This window comes from Salvelinus namaycush, chromosome 35 (genome assembly GCF_016432855.1).
Source record: "Salvelinus namaycush isolate Seneca chromosome 35, SaNama_1.0, whole genome shotgun sequence".
NCBI classification, from domain to species: Eukaryota; Metazoa; Chordata; class Actinopteri; order Salmoniformes; family Salmonidae; genus Salvelinus; species Salvelinus namaycush.
The window spans coordinates 1,730,183-1,746,461 of NC_052341.1; the positions used below are offsets into that span (position 1 = coordinate 1,730,183).

A 16,279-nucleotide genomic window follows, 5' to 3' on the forward strand; every position below is an offset into this window, starting at 1 on the left:
GGACTCTAACAAAACACCAAAATACCAACAGCCAGTGGGGATCCTAATAAAATACCAAATGTGATGTATGGTTGACCCACGGGAGCCGAACTCACAATCCTGGCGTTGCAAGCACCATGCTCTCTAACCGATGCATCTTTAGAGACGCCACACAGGCCGTGTTGAAAACGAGAAGGGGGCAGTCATTTAATAACGTGTCTCTCTCACCTCCTCTTGATGTACGGCCAGTTTAGAAGTCCTCCTGGTTCTGGTGTTCCTTCGGTTCTCATTGTTCACCTCATCCTGAGAAACACCAGCACATGGGGAGAGGCAGAGAGATGAGACAGTAGACCAGGGGGAGAGGCAGAGAGATGAGACAGTAGACCAGGGGGAGAGGCAGAGAGATGAGACAGTAGACCAGGGAGAGAGGCACAGAGATGAGACAGCAGACCAGGGAGAGAGGCACAGAGATGAGACAGCAGACCAGGGGGAGAGGCAGAGAGATGAGACAGCAGACCAGGGGGAGAGGCAGAGAGATGAGACAGCAGACCAGGCAGAGAGATGAGACAGCAGACCAGGCAGAGAGATGAGACAGTAGACCAGGGAGAGAGGCAGAGAGATGAGACAGCAGACCAGGCAGAGATGAGACAGCAGACCAGGCAGAGAGATGAGACAGCAGACCAGGCAGAGAGATGAGACAGTAGACCAGGCGGAGAGGCAGAGAGATGAGACAGTAGACCAGGGAGAGAGGCAGAGAGATGAGACAGTAGACCAGGGAGAGAGGCAGAGAGATGAGACAGCAGACCAGGGGGAGAGGCAGAGAGATGAGACAGCAGACCAGGGGGAGAGGCAGAGAGATGAGACAGTAGACCAGGGAGAGAGGCAGAGAGATGAGACAGCAGACCAGGGGGAGAGGCAGAGAGATGAGACAGTAGACCAGGGAGAGAGGCAGAGAGATGAGACAGCAGACCAGGGGGAGAGGCAGAGAGATGAGACAGCAGACCAGGGGGAGAGGCAGAGAGATGAGACAGTAGAGCAGGGAGAGAAATTAAAATGCCATGGTGTGGTTTTTAAAGCTACATACGCTCATAAGTATGAGCCAAAAACAAAGTCAAATTCAATCTAACATGTAGGCAACAGCCTAGGGAATTTTCCCCCTCTAATGATCGGGATTAGATAGGACATATTCATTTAAATTTCATGAATGTATAGATTTCAAAAGATCAATTGAATAAATACAATTAAGATTTGCCAAACATTAAGAGTCTCATGTAATTGCAGATTAAATAAATCAGTAGGTTTCCAATTATTGATGTGGATTAACAAATGCATGGTTCACAGCTCCAGTGAAGACTATCCGACATAAATCTAGTCTGAAATGTTCAGAAACTCATGGCAAAAGTAAACCTAATCTTTAAAAAAACTAAATGTGTATTCCAAAATAAAAGTATCTTCAATAAGTTAATTGGTAACACCTGTCCAACATTGTATCAGTATATACATAGACTTCAAATTACTGGCCACTTTAATTTTAAAAAATGGAACACTAGTCACTTTAATAATGTTTACATATTTGGCATTACTCATCTCGTATGTATACTCTAGCCTACCGCATCTTAGTCTATGTATTACTCATCTCATATGTATATACTGTATTCTATCCTATTCTACTGCATCTTAGTCTATGTATATACTGTATTCTATCCTATTCTACTGTATCTTAGTCTATGTATTACTCATCTCGTATGTATATACTCTAGCCTACTGCATCTTAGTCTATGTATTACTCATCTCATATGTATATACTGTATTCTATTCTACTGTATCTTAGTCTATGTATTACTCATCTCGTATGTATATACTCTAGCCTACTGTATCTTAGTCTATGTATTACTCATCTCATATGTATATACTGTATTCTATCCTATTCTACTGTATCTTAGTCTATGTATTACTCATCTCATATGTATATACTCTAGCCTACCACATCTTAGTCTATGTATTACTCATCTCGTATGTATATACTCTAGCCTACTGCATCTTAGTCTATGCCACTCGGACATTGCTCGTCCATATATTTATTTATATATTCTTAATTCCATTCCTTTACTTTAGATTGTGTGTATTGTTAGATGTATTACTGTGCTGATGGAGCTAGAAACACAAGCATTTCGCAGCATCCGCAATAACATCTGTTAAAACAGGTGCTAAATCTGATTTAAGTTTCTTTTACATCAAGATATTAAATCATTGAGCATGTTTCAAACTATCCACAATCTCTGGAGTTTGTGTTTCTGCATTTTATAAGTTACAGTCTTCAAGAAATCAATGGGTATATATTATTTATAGAAATTACCACAAAAGCAGGAAATACCCAGCGCTGAAACACTTGTCATTTCAAATCACGACCATTCCTTCCATATCGTCTCTCAGAGAACGTACAAAGCTTTGCCATTACGCCAACCTAAACATTAATGAACAAAGTAATACAAAAATCGAGAAGAATGACGATGGGATGGAGTAACATGCATGAAGAGGGTTAAAAATGGAACCCCCAAGGATGACTGAAATGGTACGACGGACGGATGAGTACAGACATGGGTCTGACTGGTTTGAATACCTGAGATGGGAGCTCACGTGTCGCTCTCGGTTTAGCCTTACAGTGCCAACGGTTCTTCTTTAAAAAGAAAAGATGTGTTACAAGCGGTGGGAAATGATAACAAACCTCTTCTGAAGTAAATAAGAAACAGATTAACAACACATTTATAAAAGAAGTGTTAAGGCAGAAATCGACTGATGCAATACTTCCATCGGGTAGCAACGAGAATAACCCGAGTCGTCTACACCGAAGGCTCTTTTGTGTGTGCTTCAGATGCATTCATCTTTAATACTAAAACCATTGCCCTGTTCATATGTTTGTTGTGAACATTATAAAAAAAAAACATTTTAAAATCGTCTGAGAGAAAGCTGTTAGGAGCAATAAAATGCTTCTGACTAAATAGAGAATGTTGTTAAAGATGCAGGTAACTGACAAAAATAAAAATAAACACGAAATTATGGAAACAAAAGTATATTTGAAAGCAGGTGTTTCCACACAGGGTTCCGGAGTTAATTAAACAATTAACATCCCATCATGCTTTGGGTCATGTTTCAAATTATTTTGGCTACCATGGCTAGAAGAGATCTCAGTGATTTTAAAAGAGGGGTCTCAAGTCACCAGATCTCAACCCAACTGAGACAGTGTTTTCCACCACCATCAACAAAACACCAAATTATGGAATTTCTCGCATCCCTCCAATAGAGGTCCAGACAATCTGCCAAGGCACACTGAAGTTGTTCTGGCGGCTCGTGGTGGACCAACGGCCTATTAAAAAAGACACTATGTTGAGGTTTCCTTAAATTTTGGCAGTTACCTGCGTCTGGACCCTCACTTGTTATTATCAGGTTTGTCTGTGAGCCCGCCCCTCCTGTCGGAGTGTGCCCGCCCCTCCTGCACCTCCTGTCGGAGTGTGCCCGCCCCTCCTGTCGGAGTGTGCCCGCCCCTCCTGCACCTCCTGTCGGAGTGTGCCCGCCCCTCCTGTCGGAGTGTGCCCGCCCCTCCTGTCGGAGTGTGCCCGCCCCTCCTGTCGGAGTGTGCCCGCCCCTCCTGTCGGAGTGTGCCCGCCCCTCCTGTCGGAGTGTGCCCGCCCCTCCTGTCTAGCGGTCAACAAACAAACAAACATGTTTGTGATTTTATTCCCAGCAACGGGGAGTCAAATGTGATGAGACACAGGGGGAAACAGTCTTGTTTTTTTGTGTCCCAAAAAAAGGTGAATGAGTCATATAACAGAAGGGGCTGAATAACAGTAACAATAGGACCAGGAACCTCAGAGCTCTCAGGGGCCCCCCCGCTAGGCTGTGTGGGCTTTAGGTACAGAAGTTCCCCTGTTGGTAAGTACAAGACAAGTCTAAAAGGCCGACTCAGTGTCAATCCAGACTGGGGGGGGGAAGGAAATGGGACTGCTTGGCACTCAGCATTAAGGAGACAGATTGGAGGGAAGAACCTACAATATACTAGCATCCTGTCCAGAGGGTGTACTGGTACATCAAGCTGCCTCACGCTACAGAAACAGGTGATATACTAGCATCCTGTCCAGAGGGTGTACTGGTACATCAAGCTGCCTCACGCTACAGAAACAGGTGATATACTAGCATCCTGTCCAGAGGGTGTACTGGTACATCAAGCTGCCTCACGCTACAGAAACAGGTGATATACTAGCATCCTGTCCAGAGGGTGTACTGGTACATCAAGCTGCCTCACGCTACAGAAACAGGTGATATACTAGCGTCCTGTCCAGAGGGTGTACTTGTACATCAAGCTGCCTCACGCTACAGAAACAGGTGATAGACTAGCATCCTGTCCAGAGGGTGTACTGGTACATCAAGCTGCCTCACGCTACAGAAACAGGTGATATACTAGCGTCCTGTCCAGAGGGTGTACTTGTACATCAAGCTGCCTCACGCTACAGAAACAGGTGATAGACTAGCATCCTGTCCAGAGGGTGTACTGGTACATCAAGCTGCCTCACGCTACAGAAACAGGTGACATACTAGCATCCTGTCCAGAGGGTGTACTGGTACATCAAGCTGCCTCACGCTACAGAAACAGGTGATATACTAGCATCCTGTCCAGAGGGTGTACTGGTACATCAAGCTGCCTCACGCTACAGAAACAGGTGATATACTAGCATCCTGTCCAGAGGGTGTACTGGTACGTCAAGCTGCCTCACGCTACAGAAACAGGTGATATACTAGCATCCTGTCCAGAGGGTGTACTGGTACGTCAAGCTGCCTCACGCTACAGAAACAGGTGATATACTAGCATCCTGTCCAGAGGGTGTACTGGTACATCAAGCTGCCTCACGCTACAGAAACAGGTGATAGACTAGCATCCTGTCCAGAGGGTGTACTGGTACATCAAGCTGCCTCACGCTACAGAAACAGGTGATATACTAGCATCCTGTCCAGAGGGTTTACTGGTACATCAAGCTGCCTCACGCTACAGAAACAGGTGATATACTAGCATCCTGTCCAGAGGGTGTACTGGTACATCAAGCTGCCTCACGCTACAGAAACAGGTGATATACTAGCATCCTGTCCAGAGGGTGTACTGGTACATCAAGCTGCCTCACGCTACAGAAACAGGTGATATACTAGCATCCTGTCCAGAGGGTGTACTGGTACATCAAGCTGCCTCACGCTACAGAAACAGGTGATATACTAGCATCCTGTCCAGAGGGTGTACTGGTACATCAAGCTGCCTCACGCTACAGAAACAGGTGATATACTAGCATCCTGTCCAGAGGGTGTACTGGTACATCAAGCTGCCTCACGCTACAGAAACAGGTGATATACTAGCATCCTGTCCAGAGGGTGTACTGGTACATCAAGCTGCCTCACGCTACAGAAACAGGTGATATACTAGCATCCTGTCCAGAGGGTGTACTGGTACATCAAGCTGCCTCACGCTACAGAAACAGGTGATATACTAGCATCCTGTCCAGAGGGTGTACTGGTACATCAAGCTGCCTCACGCTACAGAAACAGGTGATATACTAGCATCCTGTCCAGAGGGTGTACTGGTACATCAAGCTGCCTCACGCTACAGAAACAGGTGATATACTAGCATCCTGTCCAGAGGGTGTACTGGTACATCAAGCTGCCTCACGCTACAGAAACAGGTGATATACTAGCATCCTGTCCAGAGGGTGTACTGGTACATCAAGCTGCCTCACGCTACAGAAACAGGTGATATACTAGCATCCTGTCCAGAGGGTGTACTGGTACATCAAGCTGCCTCACGCTACAGAAACAGGTGATATACTAGCATCCTGTCCAGAGGGTGTACTGGTACATCAAGCTGCCTCACGCTACAGAAACAGGTGATATACTAGCATCCTGTCCAGAGGGTGTACTGGTACATCAAGCTGCCTCACGCTACAGAAACAGGTGATATACTAGCATCCTGTCCAGAGGGTGTACTGGTACATCAAGCTGCCTCACGCTACAGAAACAGGTGATAGACTAGCATCCTGTCCAGAGGGTGTACTGGTACATCAAGCTGCCTCACGCTACAGAAACAGGTGATATACTAGCATCCTGTCCAGAGGGTGTACTGGTACATCAAGCTGCCTCACGCTACAGAAACAGGTGATATACTAGCATCCTGTCCAGAGGGTGTACTGGTACATCAAGCTGCCTCACGCTACAGAAACAGGTGATATACTAGCATCCTGTCCAGAGGGTGTACTGGTACATCAAGCTGCCTCACGCTACAGAAACAGGTGATAGACTAGCATCCTGTCCAGAGGGTGTACTGGTACATCAAGCTGCCTCACGCTACAGAAACAGGTGATATACTAGCATCCTGTCCAGAGGGTGTACTGGTACATCAAGCTGCCTCACGCTACAGAAACAGGTGATATACTAGCATCCTGTCCAGAGGGTGTACTTGTACATCAAGCTGCCTCACGCTACAGAAACAGGTGATATACTAGCATCCTGTCCAGAGGGTGTACTGGTACATCAAGCTGCCTCACGCTACAGAAACAGGTGATATACTAGCATCCTGTCCAGAGGGTGTACTGGTACATCAAGCTGCCTCACGCTACAGAAACAGGTGATATACTAGCATCCTGTCTAGAGGGTGTACTGGTACATCAAGCTGCCTCACGCTACAGAAACAGGTGATATACTAGCATCCTGTCCAGAGGGTGTACTTGTACATCAAGCTGCCTCACGCTACAGAAACAGGTGATATACTAGCATCCTGTCCAGAGGGTGTACTGGTACATCAAGCTGCCTCACGCTACAGAAACAGGTGATATACTAGCATCCTGTCCAGAGGGTGTACTGGTACATCAAGCTGCCTCACGCTACAGAAACAGGTGATAGACTAGCATCCTGTCCAGAGGGTGTACTGGTACATCAAGCTGCCTCACGCTACAGAAACAGGTGATAGACTAGCATCCTGTCCAGAGGGTGTACTGGTACATCAAGCTGCCTCACGCTACAGAAACAGGTGATATACTAGCATCCTGTCCAGAGGGTGTACTGGTACATCAAGCTGCCTCACGCTACAGAAACAGGTGATATACTAGCATCCTGTCCAGAGGGTGTACTTGTACATCAAGCTGCCTCACGCTACAGAAACAGGTGATATACTAGCATCCTGTCCAGAGGGTGTACTGGTACATCAAGCTGCCTCACGCTACAGAAACAGGTGATATACTAGCATCCTGTCCAGAGGGTGTACTGGTACATCAAGCTGCCTCACGCTACAGAAACAGGTGATATACTAGCATCCTGTCCAGAGGGTGTACTGGTACATCAAGCTGCCTCACGCTACAGAAACAGGTGATAGACTAGCATCCTGTCCAGAGGGTGTACTGGTACATCAAGCTGCCTCACGCTACAGAAACAGGTGATATACTAGCATCCTGTCCAGAGGGTGTACATCAAGCTGCCTCACGATACAGAAACAGGTGATATACTAGCATCCTGTCCAGAGGGTGTACTGGTACATCAAGCTGCCTCACGCTACAGAAACAGGTGATATACTAGCGTCCTGTCCAGAGGGTGTACTGGTACATCAAGCTGCCTCACGCTACAGAAACAGGTGATATACTAGCATCCTGTCCAGAGGGTGTACTGGTACATCAAGCTGCCTCACGATACAGAAACAGGTGATATACTAGCATCCTGTCCAGAGGGTGTACTGGTACATCAAGCTGCCTCACGCTACAGAAACAGGTGATAGACTAGCATCCTGTCCAGAGGGTGTACTGGTACATCAAGCTGCCTCACGCTACAGAAACAGGTGATAGACTAGCATCCTGTCCAGAGGGTTTACTGGTACATCAAGCTGCCTCACGCTACAGAAACAGGTGATATACTAGCATCCTGTCCAGAGGGTGTACTGGTACATCAAGCTGCCTCACGCTACAGAAACAGGTGATATACTAGCATCCTGTCCAGAGGGTGTACTGGTACATCAAGCTGCCTCACGCTACAGAAACAGGTGATATACTAGCATCCTGTCCAGAGGGTGTACTGGTACATCAAGCTGCCTCACGCTACAGAAACAGGTGATATACTAGCATCCTGTCCAGAGGGTGTACTGGTACATCAAGCTGCCTCACGCTACAGAAACAGGTGATATACTAGCATCCTGTCCAGAGGGTGTACTGGTACATCAAGCTGCCTCACGCTACAGAAACAGGTGATATACTAGCATCCTGTCCAGAGGGTGTACTGGTACATCAAGCTGCCTCACGCTACAGAAACAGGTGATATACTAGCATCCTGTCCAGAGGGTGTACTGGTACATCAAGCTGCCTCACGCTACAGAAACAGGTGATGTACTAGCATCCTGTCCAGAGGGTGTACTGGTACATCAAGCTGCCTCACGCTACAGAAACAGGTGATATACTAGCATCCTGTCCAGAGGGTGTACTGGTACATCAAGCTGCCTCACGCTACAGAAACAGGTGATATACTAGCATCCTGTCCAGAGGGTGTACTGGTACATCAAGCTGCCTCACGCTACAGAAACAGGAGATATACTAGCATCCTGTCCAGAGGGTGTACTGGTACATCAAGCTGCCTCACGCTACAGAAACAGGTGATATACTAGCATCCTGTCCAGAGGGTGTACTGGTACATCAAGCTGCCTCACGCTACAGAAACAGGTGATATACTAGCATCCTGTCCAGAGGGTTTACTGGTACATCAAGCTGCCTCACGCTACAGAAACAGGTGATATACTAGCGTCCTGTCCAGAGGGTGTACTTGTACATCAAGCTGCCTCACGCTACAGAAACAGGTGATATACTAGCATCCTGTCCAGAGGGTGTACTGGTACATCAAGCTGCCTCACGCTACAGAAACAGGTGATATACTAGCATCCTGTCCAGAGGGTGTACTGGTACATCAAGCTGCCTCACGCTACAGAAACAGGTGATATACTAGCATCCTGTCCAGAGGGTGTACTGGTACATCAAGCTGCCTCACGCTACAGAAACAGGTGATATACTAGCGTCCTGTCCAGAGGGTGTACTGGTACATCAAGCTGCCTCACGCTACAGAAACAGGTGATATACTAGCGTCCTGTCCAGAGGGTGTACTGGTACATCAAGCTGCCTCACGATACAGAAACAGGTGATAGGCTCCTGCTCCTATGAGCCGTTCTGGATCGTACAAGGCTCCATGTCTAAAGGTAGTGTCTTTCCACCAAAAGCCTCTCTGCTGCCTATCTGCTGCCAGCTCTCACTTTCCCAAGTCCTCAGTTGAATCTCTCCTTGTTTCCTCTCCCAGTCTCCTTCTCAAAACACATTGGAGTAGAAGATATGAGGTTCCTCCCCTCGAACTTCCTCCACCAATGCATTTTGAGGGGGAGGTGATGATGCGAGGAATCAAGGAAATACAACTCAAGATTCCCCCCTAGTCTCACTCTCCTCCCCTCTCTATCATACAACTGGGACAGTCAGCAGGGAATCTTGAGTTTCTAACTGCAGAGGTTTAAACCCCAGAAATACTCCTCCTATATGGAGGCAATACTACCCCATAGCCTTCACTCACTCCTACGTCACTGCAGCAGAGACCCATACTGCCCCATAGCCTTCACTCACTCCTACGTCACTGCAGCAGAGACCCATACTGCCCCATAGCCTTCACTCACTCCTACGTCACTGCAGCAGAGACCCATACTGCCCCATAGCCTTCACTCACTCCAACGTCACTGCAGCAGAGACCCATACTGCCCCATAGCCTTCACTCACTCCAACGTCACTGCAGCAGAGACCCATACTGCCCCCATAGCCTTCACTCACTCCTACGTCACTGCAGCAGAGACCCATACTGCCCCATAGCCTTCACTCACTCCAACGTCACTGCAGCAGAGACCCATACTGCCCCCATAGCCTTCACTCACTCCAAAGTCACTGCAGCAGAGACCCATACTGCCCCCATAGCCTTCACTCACTCCAAAGTCACTGCAGCAGAGACCCATACTGCCCCATAGCCTTCACTCACTCCAACGTCACTGCAGCAGAGACCCATACTGCCCCCATAGCCTTCACTCACTCCAACGTCACTGCAGCAGAGACCCATACTGCCCCATAGCCTTCACTCACTCCAACGTCACTGCAGCAGAGACCCATACTGCCCCATAGCCTTCACTCACTCCAACGTCACTGCAGCAGAGACCCATACTGCCCCCATAGCCTTCACTCACTCCTACGTCACTGCAGCAGAGACCCATACTGCCCCATAGCCTTCACTCACTCCAACGTCACTGCAGCAGAGACCCATACTGCCCCATAGCCTTCACTCACTCCTACGTCACTGCAGCAGAGACCCATACTGCCCCCATAGCCTTCACTCACTCCTACGTCACTGCAGCAGAGACCCATACTGCCCCATAGCCTTCACTCACTCCTACGTCACTGCAGCAGAGACCCATACTGCCCCATAGCCTTCACTCACTCCAACGTCACTGCAGCAGAGACCCATACTGCCCCATAGCCTTCACTCACTCCAACGTCACTGCAGCAGAGACCCATACTGCCCCCATAGCATTCACTCACTCCAACGTCACTGCAGCAGAGACCCATACTGCCCCCATAGCCTTCACTCACTCCTACGTCACTGCAGCAGAGACCCATACTGCCCCATAGCCTTCACTCACTCCTACGTCACTGCAGCAGAGACCCATACTGCCCCATAGCCTTCACTCACTCCTACGTCACTGCAGCAGAGACCCATACTGCCCCATAGCCTTCACTCACTCCAACGTCACTGCAGCAGAGACCCATACTGCCCCATAGCCTTCACTCACTCCTACGTCACTGCAGCAGAGACCCATACTGCCCCCATAGCCTTCACGCACTCCTACGTCACTGCAGCAGAGACCCATACTGCCCCATAGCCTTCACTCACTCCTACGTCACTGCAGCAGAGACCCATACTGCCCCATAGCCTTCACTCACTCCTACGTCACTGCAGCAGAGACCCATACTGCCCCATAGCCTTCACTCACTCCAACGTTACTGCAGCAGAGACCCATACTGCCCCCATAGCATTCACTCACTCCAACGTCACTGCAGCAGAGACCCATACTGCCCCCATAGCCTTCACTCACTCCTACGTCACTGCAGCAGAGACCCATACTGCCCCATAGCCTTCACTCACTCCAACGTCACTGCAGCAGAGACCCATACTGCCCCCATAGCCTTCACTCACTCCTACGTCACTGCAGCAGAGACCCATACTGCCCCCATAGCCTTCACTCACTCCTACGTCACTGCAGCAGAGACCCATACTGCCCCATAGCCTTCACTCACTCCAACGTCACTGCAGCAGAGACCCATACTGCCCCATAGCCTTCACTCACTCCTACGTCACTGCAGCAGAGACCCATACTGCCCCCATAGCCTTCACTCACTCCTACGTCACTGCAGCAGAGACCCATACTGCCCCATAGCCTTCACTCACTCCTACGTCACTGCAGCAGAGACCCATACTGCCCCATAGCCTTCACTCACACGTCACTGCAGCAGAGACCCATACTGCCCCATAGCCTTCACTCACTCCTACGTCACTGCAGCAGAGACCCATACTGCCCCATAGCCTTCACTCACACGTCACTGCAGCAGAGACCCATACTGCCCCATAGCCTTCACTCACTCCTACGTCACTGCAGCAGAGACCCATACACACTACATCAACTCATTGTAGTCACACAACCGTGTGACCGTAACCGTGCTTGGTGTTAGATCACACCACATGTAAATGGGGAAAATTCCAACCTTTACTTCCCCAAATGGAAACACAAGCTTTTTCATTTTCAATGCATAACGTAAGACGGGGGCAATAAACTATTAATATGTTGAACGACTTTCTCTTCAGTAGAACCTAATTATTAAAAACACTTCATAAAAACGGCTTATCGGACGCAATTAAAACCATGTGAAGATATGTGCACCACGTCATTGGTCTCTCACTCTCTTTCTCTGCATCTTGCTAGCAGTCACTCAAAATGGCGAGGGGGTTGAAGCTCATTGGCTAGAACTCTGACTGCTAGGGGGCCGGCCCACGTGGGGGGGGGGGGGGGGGGGGGGAGGCCGCAGCATAGCTTCCAGAAAAACAGTCTGTGTCAAACTAGGGATTTGATGGCTAATTGAGGTAAAACAGTAATTCTACTCATAGATTATGCATCTATGGACAACACATTGACACATCCAGCCCAAAAGGAGGAGGTTTAAAACACAACACGTTTTAGTCGCCATAAGTTCCAGAGCATGTCTTTAAGATGACTGACAGGAGAAAGACACCACCTGAATGGTAAGATGGACCGGGTCTGCATCTCAGTGGAGTGTTCCACCAAGCTACAGGCGTGCAGTGGCAGGAGGACCACACAGTTGTACCTCAGAGTGAACATACAATCCCTCGCTGCAAGTTTAAAAGAAAAAGGGAAAGTTCACCTAAATGACATTGGTTTGCTTACCCTGTAAGCAGTGTATGGACAAGGTGTGGCAGCAACCCATGCTTTGGTTTAGTTACCTTGGCACGGTTTGCAAATGCTAATGTTTTAGCATTTGTGGCACAAATCCCATTCAAGTCACGGGAGCGATAGCATGCTCATATCCAAACAGCTCTTACTGGGTAAAGGAAACTAAAAATTCGGTAATTTGGGGGTGGGGGGGAACTATCCCTTTAACACCGTCTACCTTGTCAATCTCAGAGCTCTTCCTCTTGCGGGTGATTTTGACGTTGACCACGGCCTCTCCCTGGCGTTTCAGGGCCATCCTGTTGGGCTGCAGCGGGCTGAAGGAGATCTCCAGCTCCGGCTTGGGGAAGCGGCTGGTCCTGCCCCCCTCCGTTATGATCTCTGAGGAGTCTAGCACCGACGGGTAGCCCCCAGACCCCTAAAGACAAGGGTACACAGTATGACAGTGAGGGTGAGTTAACCTACAGCAGAGCCCCTAGTCAGTCGGGTTAACCTACAGCAGAGCCCCTAGTCGGTCGGGTTAACCTACAGCAGAGCCCCTAGTCGGTCGGGTTAACCTACAGCAGAGCCCCTAGTCGGTCGGGTTAATCCTACAGCAGAGCCCCTAGTCGGTCGGGTTAACCTACAGCAGAGCCCCTAGTCGGTCGGGTTAACCTACAGCAGAGCCCCTAGTCGGTCGGGTTAACCTACAGCAGAGCCCCTAGTCGGTCGGGTTAACCTACAGCAGAGCCCCTAGTCGGTCGGGTTAACCTACAGCAGAGCCCCTAGTCGGTCGGGTTAACCTACAGCAGAGCCCCTAGTCGGTCGGGTTAACCTACAGCAGAGCCCCTAGTCGGTCGGGTTAACCTACAGCAGAGCCCCTAGTCGGTCGGGTTAACCTACAGCAGAGCCCCTAGTCGGTCGGGTTAACCTACAGCAGAGCCCCTAGTCGGTCGGGTTAACCTACAGCAGAGCCCCTAGTCGGTCGGGTTAACCTACAGCAGAGCCCCTAGTCGGTCGGGTTAACCTACAGCAGAGCCCCTAGTCGGTCGGGTTAACCTACAGCAGAGCCCCTAGTCGGTCGGGTTAACCTACAGCAGAGCCCCTAGTCGGTCGGGTTAACCTACAGCAGAGCCCCTAGTCGGTCGGGTTAACCTACAGCAGAGCCCCTAGTCGGTCGGGTTAACCTACAGCAGAGCCCCTAGTCGGTCGGGTTAACCTACAGCAGAGCCCCTAGTCGGTCGGGTTAACCTACAGCAGAGCCCCTAGTCGGTCGGGTTAACCTACAGCAGAGCCCCTAGTCGGTCGGGTTAACCTACAGCAGAGCCCCTAGTCGGTCGGGTTAACCTACAGCAGAGCCCCTAGTCGGTCGGGTTAACCTACAGCAGAGCCCCTAGTCGGTCGGGTTAACCTACAGCAGAGCCCCTAGTCGGTCGGGTTAACCTACAGCAGAGCCCCTAGTCGGTCGGGTTAACCTACAGCAGAGCCCCTAGTCGGTCGGGTTAACCTACAGCAGAGCCCCTAGTCGGTCGGGTTAACCTACAGCAGAGCCCCTAGTCGGTCGGGTTAACCTACAGCAGAGCCCCTAGTCGGTCGGGTTAACCTACAGCAGAGCCCCTAGTCGGTCGGGTTAACCTACAGCAGAGCCCCTAGTCGGTCGGGTTAACCTACAGCAGAGCCCCTAGTCGGTCGGGTTAACCTACAGCAGAGCCCCTAGTCGGTCGGGTTAACCTACAGCAGAGCCCCTAGTCGGTCGGGTTAACCTACAGCAGAGCCCTAGTCGGTCGGGTTAACCTACAGCAGAGCCCCTAGTCGGTCGGGTTAACCTACAGCAGAGCCCCTAGTCGGTCGGGTTAACCTACAGCAGAGCCCCTAGTCGGTCGGGTTAACCTACAGCAGAGCCCCTAGTCGGTCGGGTTAACCTACAGCAGAGCCCCTAGTCGGTCGGGTTAACCTACAGCAGAGCCCCTAGTCGGTCGGGTTAACCTACAGCAGAGCCCCTAGTCGGTCGGGTTAACCTACAGCAGAGCCCCTAGTCGGTCGGGTTAACCTACAGCAGAGCCCCTAGTCGGTCGGGTTAACCTACAGCAGAGCCCCTAGTCGGTCGGGTTAACCTACAGCAGAGCCCCTAGTCAGGTCGGGTTAACCTACAGCAGAGCCCCTAGTCAGTCGGGTTAACCTACAGCAGAGCCCCTAGTCAGTCGGGTTAACCTACAGCAGAGCCCCTAGTCAGTCGGGTTAACCTACAGCAGAGCCCCTAGTCAGTCGGGTTAACCTACAGCAGAGCCCCTAGTCAGTCGGGTTAACCTACAGCAGAGCCCCTAGTCAGTCGGGTTAACCTACAGCAGAGCCCCTAGTCAGTCGGGTTAACCTACAGCAGAGCCCCTAGTCAGTCGGGTTAACCTACAGCAGAGCCCCTAGTCAGTCGGGTTAACCTACAGCAGAGCCCCTAGTCAGTCGGGTTAACCTACAGCAGAGCCCCTAGTCAGTCGGGTTAACCTACAGCAGAGCCCCTAGTCAGTCGGGTTAACCTACAGCAGAGCCCCTAGTCAGTCGGGTTAACCTACAGCAGAGCCCCTAGTCAGTCGGGTTAACCTACAGCAGAGCCCCTAGTCAGTCGGGTTAACCTACAGCAGAGCCCCTAGTCAGTCGGGTTAACCTACAGCAGAGCCCCTAGTCAGTCGGGTTAACCTACAGCAGAGCCCCTAGTCAGTCGGGTTAACCTACAGGAGCCCCTAGTCAGTTGGGTTAACCTACAGGAGCCCCTAGTCAGTTGGGTTAACCTACAGGAGCCCCTAGTCAGTTGGGTTAACCTACAGGAGCCCCTAGTCAGTTGGGTTAACCTACAGGAGCCCCTAGTCAGTTGGGTTAACCTACAGGAGCAACAATTGATTACCTGACTGGTCCTCTTCTCAGTCTTCACTTCATGTACTAGTTGACTGTTGTCGTCATGGAGAGTTCTCTCACTGACTTTGGGAGGGCACTCCTCTGCTTTAGTCTAAGAGAGAGAGCGAGACAGAGCGAGAGAGAGAGAGAGAGCGAGAGCGAGAGAGAGCGAGAGCGAGAGCGAGAGCGAGAGAGAGCGAGAGAGAGAGCGAGAGCGAGAGACAGAGACAGAAAGAGACAGACAGACAAAGAAAGAGACAGACAGACAAAGAAAGAGACAGACAGACAAAGAAAGAGACAGACAGAGAAAGAAAGAGACAGACAGAGAAAGAAAGAGACAGACAGAGAAAGAAAGAGACAGACAGAGAAAGAAAGAGACAGACAGAGAAAGAAAGAGACAGACAGAGAAAGAAAGAGAGAGACAGACAGAGAAAGAAAGAGAGAGACAGAGAGAGAGAGAGAGAGAGAGAGACAGAGAGAGAGACAGAGAGAGAGAGAGAAAGAGAGAGAGAAAGAGAGAGAGAGCCATGGACAACATCCATTGTATCAACAAGACCAACTTACAAAATATAGATGGGAAATCGAATAAAGTTATATTTATGATAATGTGTACTGTGCTGTTGAGTTGCTCGCAAGTAAAGCATTTCACTGTACCGTTTACACCCTGTATCCTGTACACGTGACCAATAAACTTGGATTTGTCATAAAGGAGACTGCTCTCTCACCAGAGTGGCGGTCTCTCTGGGCTTTGTGGGAGGCGCGGATGAGACATTGCCGCCGGCTTTGGATACAGCTTTCAGTTGTTCCTTCAGGTTGAGGATCTCAGCGTTTCTCTCAGACAGAAGGCTCTGCAGCTCCTCTACCTCCACCTGGCCACGGTGCCTCTGA

General features: G+C 49.8%; 1 protein-coding gene across 1 annotated transcript in view; it reads right to left on the minus strand.

Moving 5' to 3' along the window:
* LOC120029349 (kinesin-like protein KIF20B) overlaps window positions 1-16,279 on the minus strand; it is a 59,439-nt gene that overhangs the window by 18,837 nt on the left and 24,323 nt on the right. Inside the window, exons 26-30 of the mRNA XM_038974581.1 lie at window positions 16,117-16,275; window positions 15,402-15,503; window positions 12,747-12,944; window positions 2,600-2,656; window positions 208-282 (exon numbers count right to left, since the gene is read on the minus strand). Coding sequence (XP_038830509.1) covers window positions 208-282; window positions 2,600-2,656; window positions 12,747-12,944; window positions 15,402-15,503; window positions 16,117-16,275 — 591 coding nt within the window. The remainder of the gene's footprint in view (window positions 1-207; window positions 283-2,599; window positions 2,657-12,746; window positions 12,945-15,401; window positions 15,504-16,116; window positions 16,276-16,279) is intronic.